The sequence below is a fragment of the Pan troglodytes genome, chromosome 14, assembly GCF_028858775.2.
Source record: "Pan troglodytes isolate AG18354 chromosome 14, NHGRI_mPanTro3-v2.0_pri, whole genome shotgun sequence".
Taxonomy (NCBI): domain Eukaryota; kingdom Metazoa; phylum Chordata; class Mammalia; order Primates; family Hominidae; genus Pan; species Pan troglodytes.
This window is the reverse complement of record NC_072412.2, coordinates 53,980,677-53,998,473: the sequence shown is the minus strand read 5'-3', so window position 1 is coordinate 53,998,473 and position 17,797 is coordinate 53,980,677. Positions and strand designations below refer to the sequence as shown.

Sequence of the window (17,797 nt, the reverse complement as noted above, 5' to 3'; positions counted from 1 at the left end):
AGCATATCCTTGCTACATTTCAGTGGATGATTATTCATATGAATTAAATTACTATCTTTTTTTTGTTTGTATTCTTTCTGCTTATCTATCTTAAAATTTTTGTAGATTATTAGTTCACTAGCAGAAAAATAATGTCACTATAAAGTATTTATTCCTAAGATATTGCCTTCTTTTATTTTCCCATCTTTGTCGTTACATTTTTGCATTCGTATAGAAGATGACTTTAGGCATACCTGGAATCTTTTACTAAAAACAGAGAAAGAGTAAAACAACAACAAAAACCTCAGGTCCAATGTTTCAGTCTACGAAAACAATCTAGATGTCTATTTCACCTCATTCTCACCCCTTCCCTTGAAAGTTGATCCAAATACCTAATTTCAACCTAAATTATTGTGGATTCTGAAAACACTTATAGTAAAGTCTCATTTCTAGGAGTTGCATGAATGAAACATATATGCATACTAGCATTTACTTTTATAATATAGTTTGCTCATTTTTGTAAAGTCTTCTTTTAATCCTTCTTCCTGAGGAATAAGTCAGACCAATAGTCACAGTGCACTGCACAAAGGAGCTAGTCAACAAATGTTACTTTTCCCTTTCTTGTTACTTATTAGCTCCTAGGCAAAACACTTCCCTTGTTACTCAGGATAAAAAATACACATACATATTATGCTTTCACTTAGAATAAAATTAACTTACTATTTGTATTGCTCCCTTTATACTGTCCCATATGCCTGACTATATATTATAGAGGTAATAAAAACAGCATGAATGATTTCACAGAAATAATGTAGTACAGTGACAGAGACCTTTACTAGAAACCAGTATGGAATTTGGAATCAAACCAATATGAGTTCAAATGCCAACTGGGTGACCTCAGACAAATTACTTAAAGAGAGCTGATGATCTGTTCTAGGGAAGTGTAATGAAGTATATTAAAATAATAATATAATAAATATGAGAGACAGCTTTAAAAAAAATTACAGGACTCTATCAAACTATTGAGAAAGAAAAGGAGAAAATGCTCAGTATTTAAGCCCAGATGATTTGAAAAGTAATGGAAAAATAGACATAGTGGGAAGCAAAGTTGCATTTAGAACAAGCTAAATAATTTCAGTTTTGAATAATGAAGTCAAGTCTCCTAAATCACTTGAGAAACTAGTATTTAGCTGTGGAAGTCAAGGGCAAAGCTATATTAGGAATACATTGGGTCAGAGTGAGAAAGGTTAAAGCTTTAGCTATGTTTTCAGAATTGAATTTTTTTTTAATTAAAATAAAATGTTTCCTCTTTCTGGCAAAGAAAAGTAAATACATGGTTATTTTAGGTAATTCATGAGAAGCTTTTAAAAATATAGCATAATTGCTTTATCATTATATTAGCATGGCTGTTGTGTAAAAGTATATATGGCATCATACTGCTTCATTGTCCTGGCCCATGCTTTTAAAAAGTGTTAAATGTGGCTTAATCGTTATCTTACAATTCACTTGCCTTCCTGAGTTGTAGCTCTCAGCAAAATATAACTTAAAACAAATAATGTCCAATGGTAAATACTTAAAATACTTCTGCAAAGTACACCAAAGGTTAATGACCCACCATACAAACATACAACAGATATCCTTTTTGGTTTTTTCAGAGCCACAGACTGTTCTCCCTTTTGTGTTTGCTTCCCATCAATTTTGACATTTCAAAAGAATACCAAAAAAGCTTAAAATTTTGTTTATAAGTTTGTCAATAAATCAGGACTCTAAAACTATGGGCTATTCATTACAAACTATACATAAAATGACCCTCGATTTAAATTTGAAAAAATAATTTGAAAGATATATTTTAAATATTTTCTGTTTTTTTATTATACTTTAAGTTCTAGGATACATGTGCAGAACGTGCAGGTTTGTTACATAGGTATACGTGTGCCATGGTGGTTTGCTGCACCTATCAACCCATCATCTACATTAGGTATTTTTCCTAATGCTATCCCTCCCTTAGACCCGCACCCCCTGACAGGCCCCGGTGTGTGATGTTCCCCTCCATGTGTCCATGTGTTCTCACTGTTCAGTTTTAACTTATAAGTGAAAACATGTGTTGTTTGGTTTTCTCTTCCTGGTTAGTTTGCTGAGAATGATGGTTTCCAGCTTCATCCATGTCCCTGCAAAGGACACGAACTCATCCTTTTTTATGGCTGCATAGTGTTCCATGGTGTATATGTGCCACATTTTCTTTATCCAGTCTACCACTGATGGGCATTTGGGTTGGTTTCAAGTCTTTGCTATTGTGAATAGTGCTGCAATAAACATATGTGTGCATGTTCTTTTTAGTAGAATGATTTATAATCCTTTGGGTATATGCTCAGTAATGGGATTACTGGGTCAAATGTTATTTCTGGCTCTAGATCCTTGAGGAATCGCCACACTGTCTTCCACAATGGTTGAACTAATTTACACTGCCACCAACAGTATAAAACCATTCCTATTACTCCACAGCCTCTCCAGCATCTGTTGTTTCCTGACTTTTTAATGATCACCATTCTAACTGGCATGAGATGGTATCTCACTGTGGTTTTGATTTGCATTTCTCTAATGACCAGTGGTGATGAGCTTTTTTTCATATGTTTGTTGGCCACATAAATATCTTCTTTTGAGAAGTGTCTGTTCATATCCTTCACCCACTTTTTGATAGGGTTGTTTGTTTTCCTGTAAATTTGTTTAAGTTCCTTGTAGATTCTGGACTTTAGCCCTTTGTCAGATGGATACATTGCAAAAATTTTCTCCCATTCTGTAGCTTGCCTGTTCACTCTGAAGATAGTTTCTTTTGCTGTGCAGAAGCTCTTTAGTTTAATTAGATCCCATTCATCAATTTTGGCTTTTGTTGCCATTGCTTTTGGTGTTTTGGTCATGAAGTCTTTGCCCATGCCTATGTCCTGAATGGTATTGCCTAGGTTTTCTTCTAGGGTTTTCATGGTTTTAGGTGTTATGTTTAAGTCTTTAATCCATTTTGAGTTAATTTTTGTATAAGGTGTAAGGAAGGGGTCCAGTTTCAGTTTTCTGCATATGGCTAGTCAGTTTTCCCAATATCATTTATTAAATAGGGAATCCTTTCCCCATTGGTTGTTTTTGTCAGGTTTGTCAAAGATCAGATGGTTGTAGATGTGTGGCATTATTTCTGAGGTCTCTGTTCTGTTACGTTGGTTTATTTATCTTTTTTGGTACCAGTACCATGTTGTTTTGATTATTGTGGCCTTGTAGTATAGTTTGAAGTCAAGTAGCGTGATGCCTCCAGCTTTGTTCTTTTTGCTTAAGATTGTCTCGGCTATATGGGCTCTTTTTAGGTTCTATATAAAATTTAAAGTAGTTTTTTCTAATTCTGTGAAGAAAGCCAAAGGTAGCTTGATGGGGATAGCATTGAATCTATAAATTACTGTGGGCAGTATGGCCATTTTCACGCTATAATTTTTCCCATCCATGAGCATGGAATGTTTTGCCATTTGTTTGTGCCCTCTCTTATTTCCTTGAGCAGTGGCTGCTCTTAATATTTTTTCCTTCATTTCAACCTTGGTGAATCTGACGAATATATGTCCTGGGGTTGCTCTTCTTGAGGAGTATCTTTGTGGTGTTCCCTGTATTTCCTGAATTTGAATGTTGGCCTGTTTTGTTGGGTTGGGGATGTTCTCCTGGATAATATCCTGTAGAGTGTTTTCTAACTTGGTTCCACTCTCCCTGTCACTTTCTGGTACACCAATCAAACATAGGTTTGGTCTTTTCACATAGTCCCATATTTCTTGGAGGCTTTGTTCATTCCTTTTCATTCTTTTTTCTCTAATCTTGTCGTCACGCTTTATTTCATTAAGCTGATCTTCAATCTCTGATATCCTTTTTTTCTGCTTGATCGATTCAGCTATTGGTACTTGTGTATGCTTCACAAAGTCCTCGTGTTGTGTTTTTTCAGTTCCGTCAGGTCATTTATGTTCTTCTCTAAACTGGTTATTCTAGTTAGCAATTCCTCTAACCTTTTTTCAAAGTTCTTAGCTTCCTTGCATTGGGTTAGAACATGGTCCTTTAGCTCGGAGGAGTTTGTTATTACCCACCTTCTGAAGCCTACTTCTGTCAATTCGTCAAACTCCCCTTGCTGGGGAGGAGTTGTCATTCTTTGGAAGAGAAAAGGCGCTCTGGTTTTTGGAATTTTCAGCCTTTTTGTGCTGGTTTTTCCTCATCTTCATGGATTTATCTACCTTTGGTCTTTGATGTTGGTGACTTTCAAATGGGGTTTCTGTGTGGATGTCCTTTTTGTTGATGTTGATGCTATTCATTTCTGTTTGTTAGTTCTCCTTCTAACAGTCAGGCCTCTCTGCTGCAGGTGTGCTGGAGTTTGCTGGAGGTCCACTCCAGACCCTGTTTGCCTGGATATCACCAGTGGAGGTTGCAGAAGAGCAAAGATTGCTGCCTGTTCCTTCCTCTGGAAGCTTCGTCCCAGAGGGGTACCCACCAGATGGCAGCTGGAACTCTCCTGTATGAGGTGTCTGTTGATTCCTGCCAGGAGGTGTTTCCCAGTCAGGAGGCACAGGGGTCAGGGACCCACTTGAGGAGACAGTCTGTCCCTTAGCAGAGCTTGAGCACTGTGCTGGGAGATCTGCTGCTATCTTCAGAGCCAGCAGGCAGGAATGTTTAAGTCTGCTGAAGATGTGTCCACAGCTGCCCCTTCCCCCACGTGCTCTGTCCCAGGTAGATGGGAGTTTTATCTATAGGCCCCTGACTGGGGCTGCTGCCTTTCTTTCAGAGATGCCCTGCCCAGAGAGGAGGAATCTAGAAAGGCAGTCTGGCTACAGCAGATTTAGGGAGCTGTGGTAGGCTCTGCCCAGTTCGAACTTCCTGGTGGTTTTGTTTACACTGTGAGGGGAAAACTCAAGGCTCAGTAATGGGGGATGCCCCTCCCCCTACCTAGCTCTACCATCCCAGGTCAACCTCAGACTGCTGTGATGGCAGCGAGAATTTCAAGCCAGTGGATCTTAGCTTGCTTGGCTCCATGGGGGTGGGATCCGCTGAGGTAGACCACTTGGCTCCCTGGCTTCAGCCCCCTTTCCGGGGGAGTGAATGGTTCTAACTCGCTGTCGTTCCAGGCACCACTGGAGTACGAAAGAAAACTCCTACAGCTAGCTCGGTATCTGCCCAAACAGCCGCCCAGTTTTGTGCTTGAAACCCAGGGCCCTGGTCGTGTAGGCACCCAAGGGAATCTCCTGGTCTGTGGGTTGCGAAGACTGTGGGAAAAGCAAAGTATCTGGGCTGGAATGCAATGTTCCTCATGACACAGTCTGTCACAGCTTCCCTTGGCTAGGGGAGGGAGTTCCCCAACCCCTTGTGCTTCCCGGGTGAGGTGATGCCCCATCCTGCTTCAGCTTGCCCTCCGTGGGCTGCATCCACTGTCTAACCAGTCCCAATGAGATGAGCCGGGTACCTCAGTTGGAAATGGAGAAATCACCTGCCTTCTGGGTTGATCTCGCTAGCAGCTGCAGACCAGAGCTGTTCCTATTTGGCTATCTTGCCAGCCCATCCTAAGTATTTTCTTATGTAAAAGTATGTTGGCCAAGTACTTGTGTAACTGAATGAAGAAATTTGCTAATATTTGGTGACCACAGAAAAAGAGTATGACAGAACCAATTAGTAAGTCAGCTACATTTGACACATTTAAAGGAGACTCAATGTTTATGTGATGTACCAAAATTTAATACAAAAAAAATAGTTAATAACTAGTACTTCTATGTTCTCCATATAGTAAGCACCCCTCTGAAACAGTATAATGCATCAGTCAGAAGACCTGATGCATTTAACACAAGGAAGCGGAAATGGTACCCTAAATATTCTGTAAGTATACATATTTCATATTTGTAAATACTTCATCAATCACTAAGCCTTACGTTTAGTAACCCTGCCAGCTCTGATGAAGAAACAGGGACCAGATTCGTTTAAACAACCACAAAACTGAACAACATAAATAAAAGAATTCTTTTTACACAATAAACAACAGGCAGTACAGAACAGCAATCCCTGGGAGAAGGAAAACAAATGGTGAGCCTCATTATTGCCACAGCTTACTGCCTGGGGACAGTTTATGGTCCACAGTCCAGAGATGAGAAACTGGAATGCAGCCCAGTGGTCCCCCAGTTGAAGAAACAGAGTTAAGAAATGGGAGATGCCAAGGCAAACTAAAATTAGCAGGACAGAATACTAGAGAGAAGAAAGCTACAAAAAGAGAACTCCAGAGGTCTGCAGAGGGTTAAGCTTGAGTCTTCAGCTGAGTACTGATCAGTGCATGGATGTGATGATAGTACTCAAAACCAGGGAAGAACCATGGGAAGGAGTAGAATCCTTCCAGGAGCTGACACAGGGTCAGGAAGAGTTCTGCTTTCCACTAGCCAGAGTGGAAAAACCTTGTCATATATGGGATATTCAGTAGAGTACTCAGAAGAGCAATGCCTGGATAGTGAAGGAAAATTAGCTATTGATTAAAGACTGCTCTGTGTCCAAAAACAAAAACCAGATAAATAAATAAATGAAGCCTTAAAAAAGTCAAATTATTTCCAGATAATTTAATTGTGTTCCAAAACACAGGTCAAAATAGTGAAAGGAATACAAAAATATCCAGGACCCACTAAAGCAAAATTCACGATATCTGGCACCTAACAAAAAAATCACCAAGCAGTCAAAAAAGCAGAAACATACGACTCTTAAAAAAAAAAGAGAGAGAGAGAGAACTATCAGTCAAGAGAAACAGACCTAAAAAGACATAGGTACTAGACTTAGTAGACAGGGACATTTAAAAAGTTATAATACCTATATCCCATATGTTCAAGAAGGTAAAGAAAAGCATAAACATAATAAAAATAGATATGGAAGATATAAAAAGGACCCAAACCAAATTTCTAGAAATGAAAACTATAGTAAGACTAAAAATACAATAAATGAGATTAACAGCAGATTAGATACCTCAGAAGAAAAAAATTAATAAACTTGAAGACATAGCTTTAGAAGGTATTCAACATGAAATACAGAAAGAAAAACCTGCAGGAAAAAGATATAGCAAAAAAAGAACAAGGCCAGGCGTGGTGGCTCATGCTTGTAATCCCAGCACTTTGGGAAGCCAAGGTGGGTGGGTCACCTGAGATCAGGAGTTCGAGACCAGCCTGGCCAACATGGTGAAACCCCATCTTTACTAAAAATACAAAAATTAGCCGGGCATGGTGGCATGTGCCTTTAGTCCCAGTCACTCAGGAGGCTGAGGCAGAAGAATCGTTTGAACCTGGGAGGCAGAGGTTGCAGTGAGCTGGGATCATGCCACTGCACTCCAGCCTGGGCAAAAGAGCGAGGCTTCATCTCAAAAAAAAGAAAAAAAGAAACAAGGCAAACCAGAAGACAGTGGAGCAATATTTTTAAAGCACTCAAAGAAAAAACAAAAAGACTGTCAACGTAGAATTCAATACCCAGCAAAAGACCTTTTAAAAATAAAGGTAAAATGTTTTTTTCCAGACATAAAAGCTGGAAGAATTCATCACTAGTAGACATGCACACAAGAAATGTTTTTTGTTGGCTGGGTGCGGTGGCTCATGCCAGTAATCCCAGCCCTTTGGGAGGAGGCCGAGGCAGGCAAATCACGAGGTCAGGAGTTTGAGACCAGCCTGATTAACATGGTGAAACCCTGTCTCTACTAAAAATATAAAAATTAGCTAGGCATGGTGGCGTGTGCCTGTAATCCCAGCTACTCAGGAGGCTGAGGCAGGAGAATCGCTTGAACCCGGAGGTGGAGGTTGCAGTGAGCCAAGATCGCGCCACTGCACTCCAGCCTGGGTGACAGAGAGAGACTCCATCTCAAAAAGAAAAAAAAAATAGAAATGCTTTTTGTTTGTTTTGTAAGAATAGAGACAGAGTTTTGCTTTGTTGCCTAGGCTGGTTTTGAACTCCTGGCTTCAAGAGATCCTCCCGCCTCAGCCCCACTAAGTGTTGGGATTACGGGTATGAGCCACCGCCCCTGGCCAAGAAATGTCAAAAAAAAAAAAAAAAAAAAAAAAGTTTTACAGTCAGAAGGAAAACAAAAGGAATCTGGATCTACACAAGGAATGAAGAGTACTGGAAAGGTAAATATGTAATCAAATAAAAACATCTTTTTTCTCTTGTTTTGAATTCTCTTTAAGAGATAATTGGTTTAAAACAAAAGTTATGAGTGTATTGTAGAGCTTATAACTTCTGTTGAAGCAAAATGTATGACAACAACAGCCCAAAGGTTGGAAAAGGGAAAATGGAAATATACTATTCTAAGATTCTTATACTGTATGTGAAGTAGTGTAATACTATTTAAAGAAAGACTATTAAAGATTAAAGATGCATATTATAAATCAAAAAACAATTACAAAATAAAGAAGTATAGACAGTAAGCCTACAAAGAAGATAAAACAGAATTTTAAAAGTTCAATCCAAAAGAAGGCAGAAAAAGAGGAAAGGGAGGAAAAGGGAGATGAGACAAATAGAAAATGAATAATAAGATGGAGAATTTAAACCCAACCATATCAATAGTCACATTAAATTTAAATCTAAACATCCCAATTAAAAGGCAGATACTGTTAGGCAAGATTTAAGAAAGCAACACCCAACAATATGCTGCCTATAAGAAAATCACTTCTTTAAGAATAAAGACACGTATAAGTTAAATAAAGAATGGGGAAAATATGCCATGGTGATATTAATGGGAAGAAAGCTGGAATGGCTTCACTAGTATCAGGCACAAGTAGTTTTCAGAGCAAACAATATTACGAGGGATAAAGAGAGGGTCATTTTATAATGATTAAAGGGGTAAATTCATCAAAGGACATTACAAATCTAATGCTTTATACACCTAAATTCTATATGTTAGACATTAGATTAGGTATTGAGAGAGAGATTAGTTTTTTTTTAAGTGAGCCAGGAGTTTTGCTTTCAGGACCTCTCTAGCCCTCTGCCCCATTTAGTCCCACTTGTCTCCTGGTTACTCCCCTCAAGCACTGAAGACATTAGTCTTTATTTCAGTCACATTCCTCCTTGCTACATGTCCTGGACTCTTGCTCACTGTACTTTCTGGCTCCTTGACCAGGATCCTCATGCACTCCCAAGATCATTTCTTAAAATACAGTAAACTACCCAGAAATGTTCTGTCTCCAGAAATTCTAAGGTGAAACAACTCTTTGACTACAACCTCCTACACTTTCATTCTCATTGTTACTCCCACTACACCTATTAAACTTCATTAAATTCATTACGTTCAACTTCATTATTTAATGAATGAATTATTTAATGAAATATCCTGTTACTTTTTGTTTGTTTGTTTTGGGGTTGTTTGCTTGTTTTGTTTGTTTTTGAGGCAGGATCTCATTCTACCACCCAGGCTGGAGTGCTGTGGTGCAATCACAGCTCACTGCAGCCTTAACATCCCAGGCTCAGGCAATTCTCCCAGTTCAGCCTCCCAAGAACCACAGGTGTGTGCCACCACACCTGGCTAATTTTAAAAATTATCTGTAGAGACAGGGTCTCCCTATGTTGCCAAGGCTGGTCTTGAACTCGGGCTCAAGCAATCCTCTCACCTTGGCTTCCCAAAGTGCTGGGATTACAGGTGTGAGACACTGCACCCTGCCAAATATCCTGTTTCTTAAAACCTCTACTTTCACTATGAATCTCCTATCTTCTCTCTGCAGGTGAAAACTCCAAAGCTTAACATTTTAACCACTCTAGGGAGGGAGGATGGGAGGAAGAGAGCTGAGTGTGCACCAAGGAGCGGTAAGATGCCAGACCTGTGAGTGAAGAAGCATCTTGGAAGTGGACCCTATAGCTCCAGGCACCGGCTGACACATAGTCGGAGACAAACCACCCAGTCAAGTTCAACCCAAATTCCTGACCCAAAAAATCATAAGCAAAATAAAATATTTGTTTAAAGCCACTAATTTGTTATCCAGCAATAGAGAACACTTCTAATGGCTCTTTTCCATCAATATTTAAACCCTACCTTTCTGATTTAAAAAATATGTTTATATTCCCTCTACTTCACATACATCAAGCTGTATCTTTACTTCTGTTATATCTTTATTTCTCTTCACAGGCAAAACTTTTGATAAAAGCCATCTATTATGACTGTGTCCACTTTATCTCTCATTCAGATCTCATCCTATCCCCACCTCTTCATTTAACAGTCCTTGTCACTGTCACCAGTGACTTCATTGTTGCTAAAACTTTTCAGCTCCTATCTGAAAAGTCTGAGTGAGCAAGCACTCACTCAGACTTTGTAATGTTCTCTCTCTCCTTTTCCTTTTTTTCAGTTTTTAATTTAATTTAATTTAATTTTATTTTATTTTATTTTTGAGACAGAGTCTTGCTCTGTCACTGAGGCTGGAGTGCAGTGGCACAATCTTGGCTCACTCAACCTCCGCCTCCCGGGTTCAAGCGATTCTCATGCCTCAGCCTCCCGAGTAGCTAGAATTACAGGCATTCACCACCAGGCCCAGCTAATTTTTGTATTTTTAGTAGAGACAGGGTTTTGTCATGTTGGTCAGGCTAGTCTCGAACTCCTGGCCTCAAGTGATCCACCTGCCTCAGCCTCCCAAAGTGCTGGGATTACAGGCGGGAGCCATTGCACCTGGTCGGTCTCTCTATGATACCACTTCTCCTGATTTTCTTCTTATCTTCCTGGCTGTTCTATTTCAATCTCTTTTGTAGGCACAGGCTTCTCTTTTCTGTCCATCCTTTAAATGTTAGAGCTCCTTAGAATTCTATCTTTAGCCTCCTTCTCTTCTCATACTATATTCTCTCCTTAAGTGATCTTATCCCTTCTCCAAACTTCAGTTACTCAGCAAAGCATAAGGATTAATAGCTTTGGAGCCAGAAAGACCTGGGTTCAAATCATAGATCTTGCCATTTTGCTTGTGTGGTCTAGGGCAAGTTATTAAACTTTTCTAAGCATTCATTTCCTGATCTAGGGTAAACTACCTCATGGATTATGATGAAAATTAAATTTAAGAAGTGCTCACCAAAGTGCCTGGCACAAGATAAACTGTCAAAAAAGGGTGGCATTTTTTATGGTCCATAATCTTAGCCTAGATTTCTTTCCTAAGTTCCAGACACACATATCCAACTGCTACTTGACACCTCTATTGAAATGACCTATAATTACTTAAAACTCAATCAAATGAAATTCATCTTCCCAAGCAAACCTCATTCAATCCTAGGTATCTTATTTTAATGAATGACACTACTATCCACTTAAGTTATACAAGCCAGAAACCTGCATGTCATCATAAGTTGACTCCTCTCTGTCCTTTACCCTTATGTAATTAACTGCTACATTTTATAATACAATGTCAGATATTGTTTTAAGTACTTTACATGAATTTAACATGAGATATGCACATATAGTAAAACAAAGTTTATAAATGACTAGTAAGTATATAGATAATAAACAATTTAAGACTAAATGAGGGAAGAATGACTATAGACTAGGATGATCAGGAAAGGCAAAATGGACCTTAAAATCTGGTCAAGAAAAAGGCAGAGGAAAGCATTTCAAGACTCAGGGACAGGCAAAAACAAACATGGTTGTGTGAGTGAAAGACAAGTCTGAGTGGGGAAGAGAATACAGGCAAGGGTTCTCAAACTTTTTGGACTCAAAACCCTTTTATATTCTTAAAATTACTAAGGACCCCAAAAGCTTTTGTTTGTGTGGGTTAAATCTATTAATATTTACTTTGTTAGTAATTAAAACAGAAATTTAAAAAATTACATCCTATACAATTCACCCATTTAATGTGTACAATTCAATAGTTTTTAGTATATTCACAGAGATGATAAAAGTGTTATAAAATTGACTACAATAATGAGTCAATTTTACAACATTTTCATTATCTCAAAAAGAAAAACCATACTCTCTAGCCATCATCCTCAAAACACCTAGTCCTCCCCACCAGCCTTAGAAAACCAATAATCTACTTCCTATCTCTACTGAATTGCCTCTTGTGGACATTTCATATAAATGAATTTATACAATATGTGGTTTTCTGTGACTGGCTTCTTTCAACATCATGTTTTCAAGGTGGTTATATATTCTTCCATTAGGAAGCATAAAGTAGCTAATAGCTTTTTTACATTAAAGGATGTTGAGGGCTCAAAAGAACTTGAGAAAATTTAAAAATATTTATCTTAATAAACCCATTATGTTAACATAAATAATTTTTAATGAAAAATAACCATATTCTACAAAACAAAAAAGATAGAACAATAGCACTGTTTTATGATCTTCTGAATGTCTTCACTATCTGGCATAACAGCAAAGAGCTGAATTTTCCTATCCGCTTCTACATTTACTTTGTTGCAATATGCTGTTTAGGTTGAAGTATACAAAGAAAAATCTGGCCTCATATGGAAAGAGGAGGAGTACTTTAATAACCTTTTCAGATAATTATGGTTACTGTTTTCTGACACTACGCCAAAACTCAACAAGTCATAGTTTCTTAAAGGTTAGTTGCAGGGTGGAACTGGAAACAATCTCAATGAACCGAAATAAATTTTTCGTATTTTAAGACTTTAAAATCCATTGGTTTATCTTGAACTTTTAATGAATATCTTACCCGTGAATGATTTTATAACGATGTATTTGGTCATTTGGAAATACTGGTTCACTGAATTATGTACTTCTTGTAAATGTTTACAAATCTCTGTATACAATATTTTAAAAATCACATTCATTGATATCACCACCGATTTCATCAGAAAAGTATTTTATATATTAGGACTCTGTCAAGCTTTCAGTGGTGGATACAAGTTTCTAAAATTCTAATTTTTACTTGAAAACACAAAATTTATCATTGGCAACCTTTACTGTCAGTTGTTTTCTTTGAAATGACAGGCTCACTTTGTTCACTTTCAAGAATCTACCACATACCCAAGCATGAATAAACACAATTGCTTATCAGTCTTACAAGTAACACATGTGTTTCACGAAAAGAGTGACGGGTTCAGTTCACAACTCAACCAATAAAATAAGTATTTTTCCTCAAGACAGCTATCATACTTTGGTATGCAACTTTCTACATACTTCAGTTTCATCACATTGAATATTAAAAAGACATACTCAAGAGTGGAGGTTTAAAAAAAAAAAATACCATACAGGTCTGTAGTCTAGAAGCAACAGGCTATTCCTACCCTGATGTGTAGCAGGCTATACCACCTAGGTTTGTGTAAGCACACTCTATGATGTTCACACAATGACAAAATTGCCTAAATGAAGTATTTCCTAGAATGTATCCCCATCATTTAGCAATGCCTAACCAAAGTTAACTTAAAGCTCCCATTCTAGTTTTTTTGTTTTTATTTTTTATTTTTTTGAGACAGAGTCTCGCTGTGTTGCCTCAGCCTTCCAAGTACCTAGGACCACAGGAACATGCCACCATGCCACCACACCTAGCTTTTTTTTTTTTTTTAAGAGATGGGGTCTTGCTTTGTTGCCCAGGCTGGTCTTGAACTTCTGGGCTCAAATGATCCTCCCACCTCAGCCTCCCAAAATGCTGGGATTAGGTGTGCACCACACACCTGGCCTAAAGCTCCTATTCTATAAACCTGCATTTGGTTTCTTTGACCTTCTTTCTATGCTGGATAATTTTAGAATTGTATCCTGAACATCATAAATGTTACATTGTGAAGATCCTAAATTCTGTTATTTTTCTAAAATGAGAATGGTTTTGTTGTAAGAAGCAATTATCTTTGCTTAACCTGAACTGTTCTGTTTATTGGGCAGCAACTCCAGTTTCAGTTCAGATCTTTTGCCCTTCATTTGGCTGCTCTGAGTCTGTGACATACAGGAATTATTCAGATTTCAGACAGAATCTGGGTACCCTTTCTTGGCTCTTTCCCTTGCAGGATTCTTCCACTCTCTTCAGTGGCCAAGGTTTCCCTAGCTTCAATTTTCCAGTTTTCCTGGTGAAGAGACCCATAGTTTTCCCACTGACATCCCTGCCCTACCTTACTGTCCTTCCCTATACCTACTGCACTTAGCCCTAGACTAAAAGCCTTCTCCTCAGGCTCCTAGCTCCCCTCTTCTCTTTCTCAACTAGCATCTGTTCTTCCTGTCCAGTAATTTCAGTCAGTTACTTTTTGTATTCCAAACAGGTAGTATAGTGGTCTTTTTTGCAGAAAGCCATATGGTAGGGTCTTCTTCCAACATTACCAGATGAATATGTCCTCCACAGGAGGTTTTTTACCTGAGGAATTAGCATGATGAGATTTACATTATGAGCAGATTTCTCTGGCTGCTGTGAGAGAAATGGTCTCAAGGTAGCAAATGAGAGATCAATAGGAAGAGTCCAGAATAGTCCAGGAAAGACAGATCATATAGGGAATAAAGCATCTGACATACTTTGATTTATAAACATTTATTGAAAAAATATGATAAATTCTGAAAATACTGAAACTAAGGCATCCAAATTTCATTTCATCACCTGCTGGCATTATAAACCTCTTAACAGATTTAATAGGGCCAAACTCTTGGAAGTCATTTCATCTAACCCTTAGGTATGATGCATTCGATAGCACCTGTAATCCCCCAACTTTTCAGAGAATGAGATTTCACTAGGTTTCTCAACAGACTTTTCCAGTATCTTACACTCATATATTGCCCATTAATCTCTCTGGGATGAAAAGAAACAGAAGTGGGCTTTTTCCTTATGGATTTATTTTATCTCAAGGCTGTCAAGCAAAAATGCTGAACCCAGTTCCCCACACAACCATTAAAAATAAGATGATGTTCTTTCTTTCATTAAATTATTGGCAGGAGAGAAGTAAGCAGCACCTCATTTGAAATTTCCCTCAGTCAACAACTCTGTGTGAATATGTTCCTATCAATCTACAGTTTTAACGAGAATTTTTTATTATGACACAGAATCAAAAGACTATGAAAGCTTGCTCTGGGCCTTTATCTGGGTGTTGTTTACACGGATGTGTTCAATTTGTGACAAATTCACCAAACTGTCACTTGAGATATATACTTTTCTTAATATGTGTTATATTTCAAATTTTAAAAAAAAGTCTGTGAAAACGCAAATGTATCTATGCCATATCCCTTCTCTATAATGTCAATTATTCTCACAGGAAAAATACACAGTATCCTGTTTGTGTGGCATAACTTATCTTCACAAAGTTATCCACTACCACTCAAGGTTTTTATGATTAAAAATGTAATATAAGACTCAAACACTAAAAATATATGACTAAATAAAAGTCCTCTATAATTTCATCTGCCAGAGATACTACATTTAATATTTAAATTCAGAGGCTTATGACTTCCACGTCTCCTATTGTAAATCAATCATACTCTTTTCCAGATTTGGGGCTTGTCACTTTTTCTCCAAAAATTCTCAAAAATAAAGGAATATTGTTTAGAAGCCCTAAATAACTGAGCTAAACAGGCTTGAGTACAAACAATTTTTAAACAGTAAATTTCTATTACATCCTCCACAATTTTCCAAGCCTTTATCTTTTTTGTATCTTCACAGTATCTCTCTCAATTCAAGGCATATGGCGTATGTTCAATAAATATGTGTTGATAGAAATAAAATTAATTCTCTAAAAGAAATAACAATAGTCACTTTCAGATGATACAGGAATGTCTCAATATCAATTTCTGGGAGGAGAGGACACATAAGCCTTTAAAAAGTACTCTATGTGCTTATTTTATTTACTTATCTATTTATTTTTACTTTCACTTAATTACCCAGATTCAGAAAGTCTTCTTCTAAGTACTCCTTATCAAGTGTAAATTCATTCCATAAGTAGTTATGAAATTCAATAATAGGAGTGTAACATTCTTCTATCAATTTCCCATGTTTCTCTCCTCTATTCACTCTGTCTATATGGCAATACAAGAAAACACTAAGAAATAAATTATCGCTTAGTCATTAAAAATTCAAAACGTAAGGAAATTAAAACTAAGGTTACATGTGCAAATTAGGATTATGGCATACCTAAAGTCTTAATTTTTTAATTACCACTTCTATATACTGATACAAATTAAAAGATATATACTTAGCATGCAACACAGTTTCAAAAGAAACCATTAATTTACAAAACTGATGATTCACAAAGTATTATCCAACTATGTTGATTTGAAGAGCATAACCTCAAGTTGCCACTTTTATTAAAACAAAAGCCTTATCAATAGTTATAATGCTATAAAGAGAATCCTAGACAATATAATTTGTGCTCCTATATTGATTGAACCAATACCTATAATTGAACAATAGTATAGATTTTTATACTTTAATAATGGGAAAAAATGAATCCTACTATATTTAACAAGAAAAAAATGCACTTTTTAATAATCTAAATAGCATAATCTCACAATTTAAGAGCAGACATTTGCATTTTCAAATATATAACAACTGTACTTTAAATAAATTATCTAAATACTTTAAAGAATTCTGTTTTGGTTTAGAACAGGGCCCTCAGAAATAATACCACACATCTACAACCATCCGATCTTTGACAAACCTGACAAAAACAAGAAATGGAGAAAGGATTCCCTATTTAATAAATGGTGCTGGGAAAACTGGCCAGCCATATGTAGAAAGCTGAAACTGGATCCCTTCCTTACACCTTGTACAAAAATTAATTCAAGATGGATTAAAGACTTAAATGTTAGACCTAAAACCATAAAAACCCTAGAAGAAAACCTAGGCAATACCATTCAGGACATCGGCATGGGCAAGGACTTCATGACTAAAACACCAAAAGCAATAGCAACAAAAGCCAAAATTGACAAATGGGATCTAATTAAACTAAAGAGCTTCTGCACAGCAAAAGAAACTACCATCAGAGTGAACAGGCAACCTACAGAATGGGAGAAAACTTTTACAATCTACCCATCTGACAAAGGGCTAATATCCAGAATCTACAAAGAACTCAAACAAATTTACAAGAAAAAATCAACCCCATCAAAAAGTGGGTGAAAGATATGAACAGACACTTCTCAAAAGAAGACATTTATGCAGCCAAAAGACACATGAAAAAATGCTCATCATCACTGGCCATCAGAGAAATGCAAATCAAAACCACAATGAAATACCATCTCACACCAGTTAGAATGGCGATCATTAAAAAGTCAGGAAACAACAGATGCTGGAGAGGATGTGAAGAAATAGGAACACTTTTACACTGTTGGTGGGACTGTAAACTAGTTCAACAGTGTGGCGATTCCTCAAGGATCTAAAACCAGAAATACCATTTGACCCAGCCATCTCATTACTGGGTATATACCCAAAGGATTATAAATCATGCTGCTATAAAGACACATGCACACGTATGTTTATTGTGGCACTATTCACAATAGCAAAGACTTGGAAGCAACCCAAATGTCCAACAATAATAGACTGGAGTAAGAAAATGTGGCACATATATACCATGGAATATGTGGCACATATATACTATGCAGCCATAAAAAAGGATGAGTTCATGTCCTTTGTAGGGACATGGATGAAGCTGGAAACCATCATTCTGAGCAAACTATTGCCAAGACAGAAAACCAAACACTGCATGTTCTCACTCATAGGTGGGAAATGAACAATGAGAACACTTGGACACAGGGTGGGGAACATCACACACTGGGGCCTGTCATGGGGTAGGGAGAGGAGGGAGGGATAGCATTAGGAGATATATCTAACATAAATGATGAGTTAATGGGTGCAGCACACCATTATGGCACATGTATACACATGTAACAAACTTGCACGTTGTGCACACGTACCCTAGA

At 37.4% G+C, this 17,797-nt stretch overlaps 2 protein-coding genes across 36 annotated transcripts in view; one reads left to right on the top strand and one right to left on the bottom strand.

Moving 5' to 3' along the window:
• RB1 (RB transcriptional corepressor 1) overlaps nucleotides 1-17,797 on the bottom strand; it is a 170,876-nt gene that overhangs the window by 75,050 nt on the left and 78,029 nt on the right. The window lies entirely within an intron of this gene.
• LPAR6 (lysophosphatidic acid receptor 6) overlaps nucleotides 1-17,797 on the top strand; it is an 85,029-nt gene that overhangs the window by 43,949 nt on the left and 23,283 nt on the right. For 8 of the 25 annotated variants that reach the window (XR_010150684.1, XR_010150685.1, XR_010150682.1 and 5 more), the window contains 3 exons: nucleotides 5,765-5,853; nucleotides 7,932-8,120; nucleotides 9,708-9,949. The exons of 6 other annotated variants lie outside the window; for them this stretch is intronic. Coding sequence is in view for 2 of the 19 variants with exons in the window: in XM_054664920.2 (XP_054520895.2) it covers nucleotides 7,932-8,120; nucleotides 9,708-9,809 (291 nt within the window). In the remaining 17 variants the exon portion in view is untranslated. Of the gene's footprint in view, nucleotides 1-4,351; nucleotides 4,511-5,764; nucleotides 5,854-7,931; nucleotides 8,121-9,707; nucleotides 9,950-17,797 lie in introns of those variants that run through there. 11 more of the 25 variants (XR_010150680.1, XR_010150683.1, XR_010150681.1 and 8 more) reach the window with 4 other exon arrangements.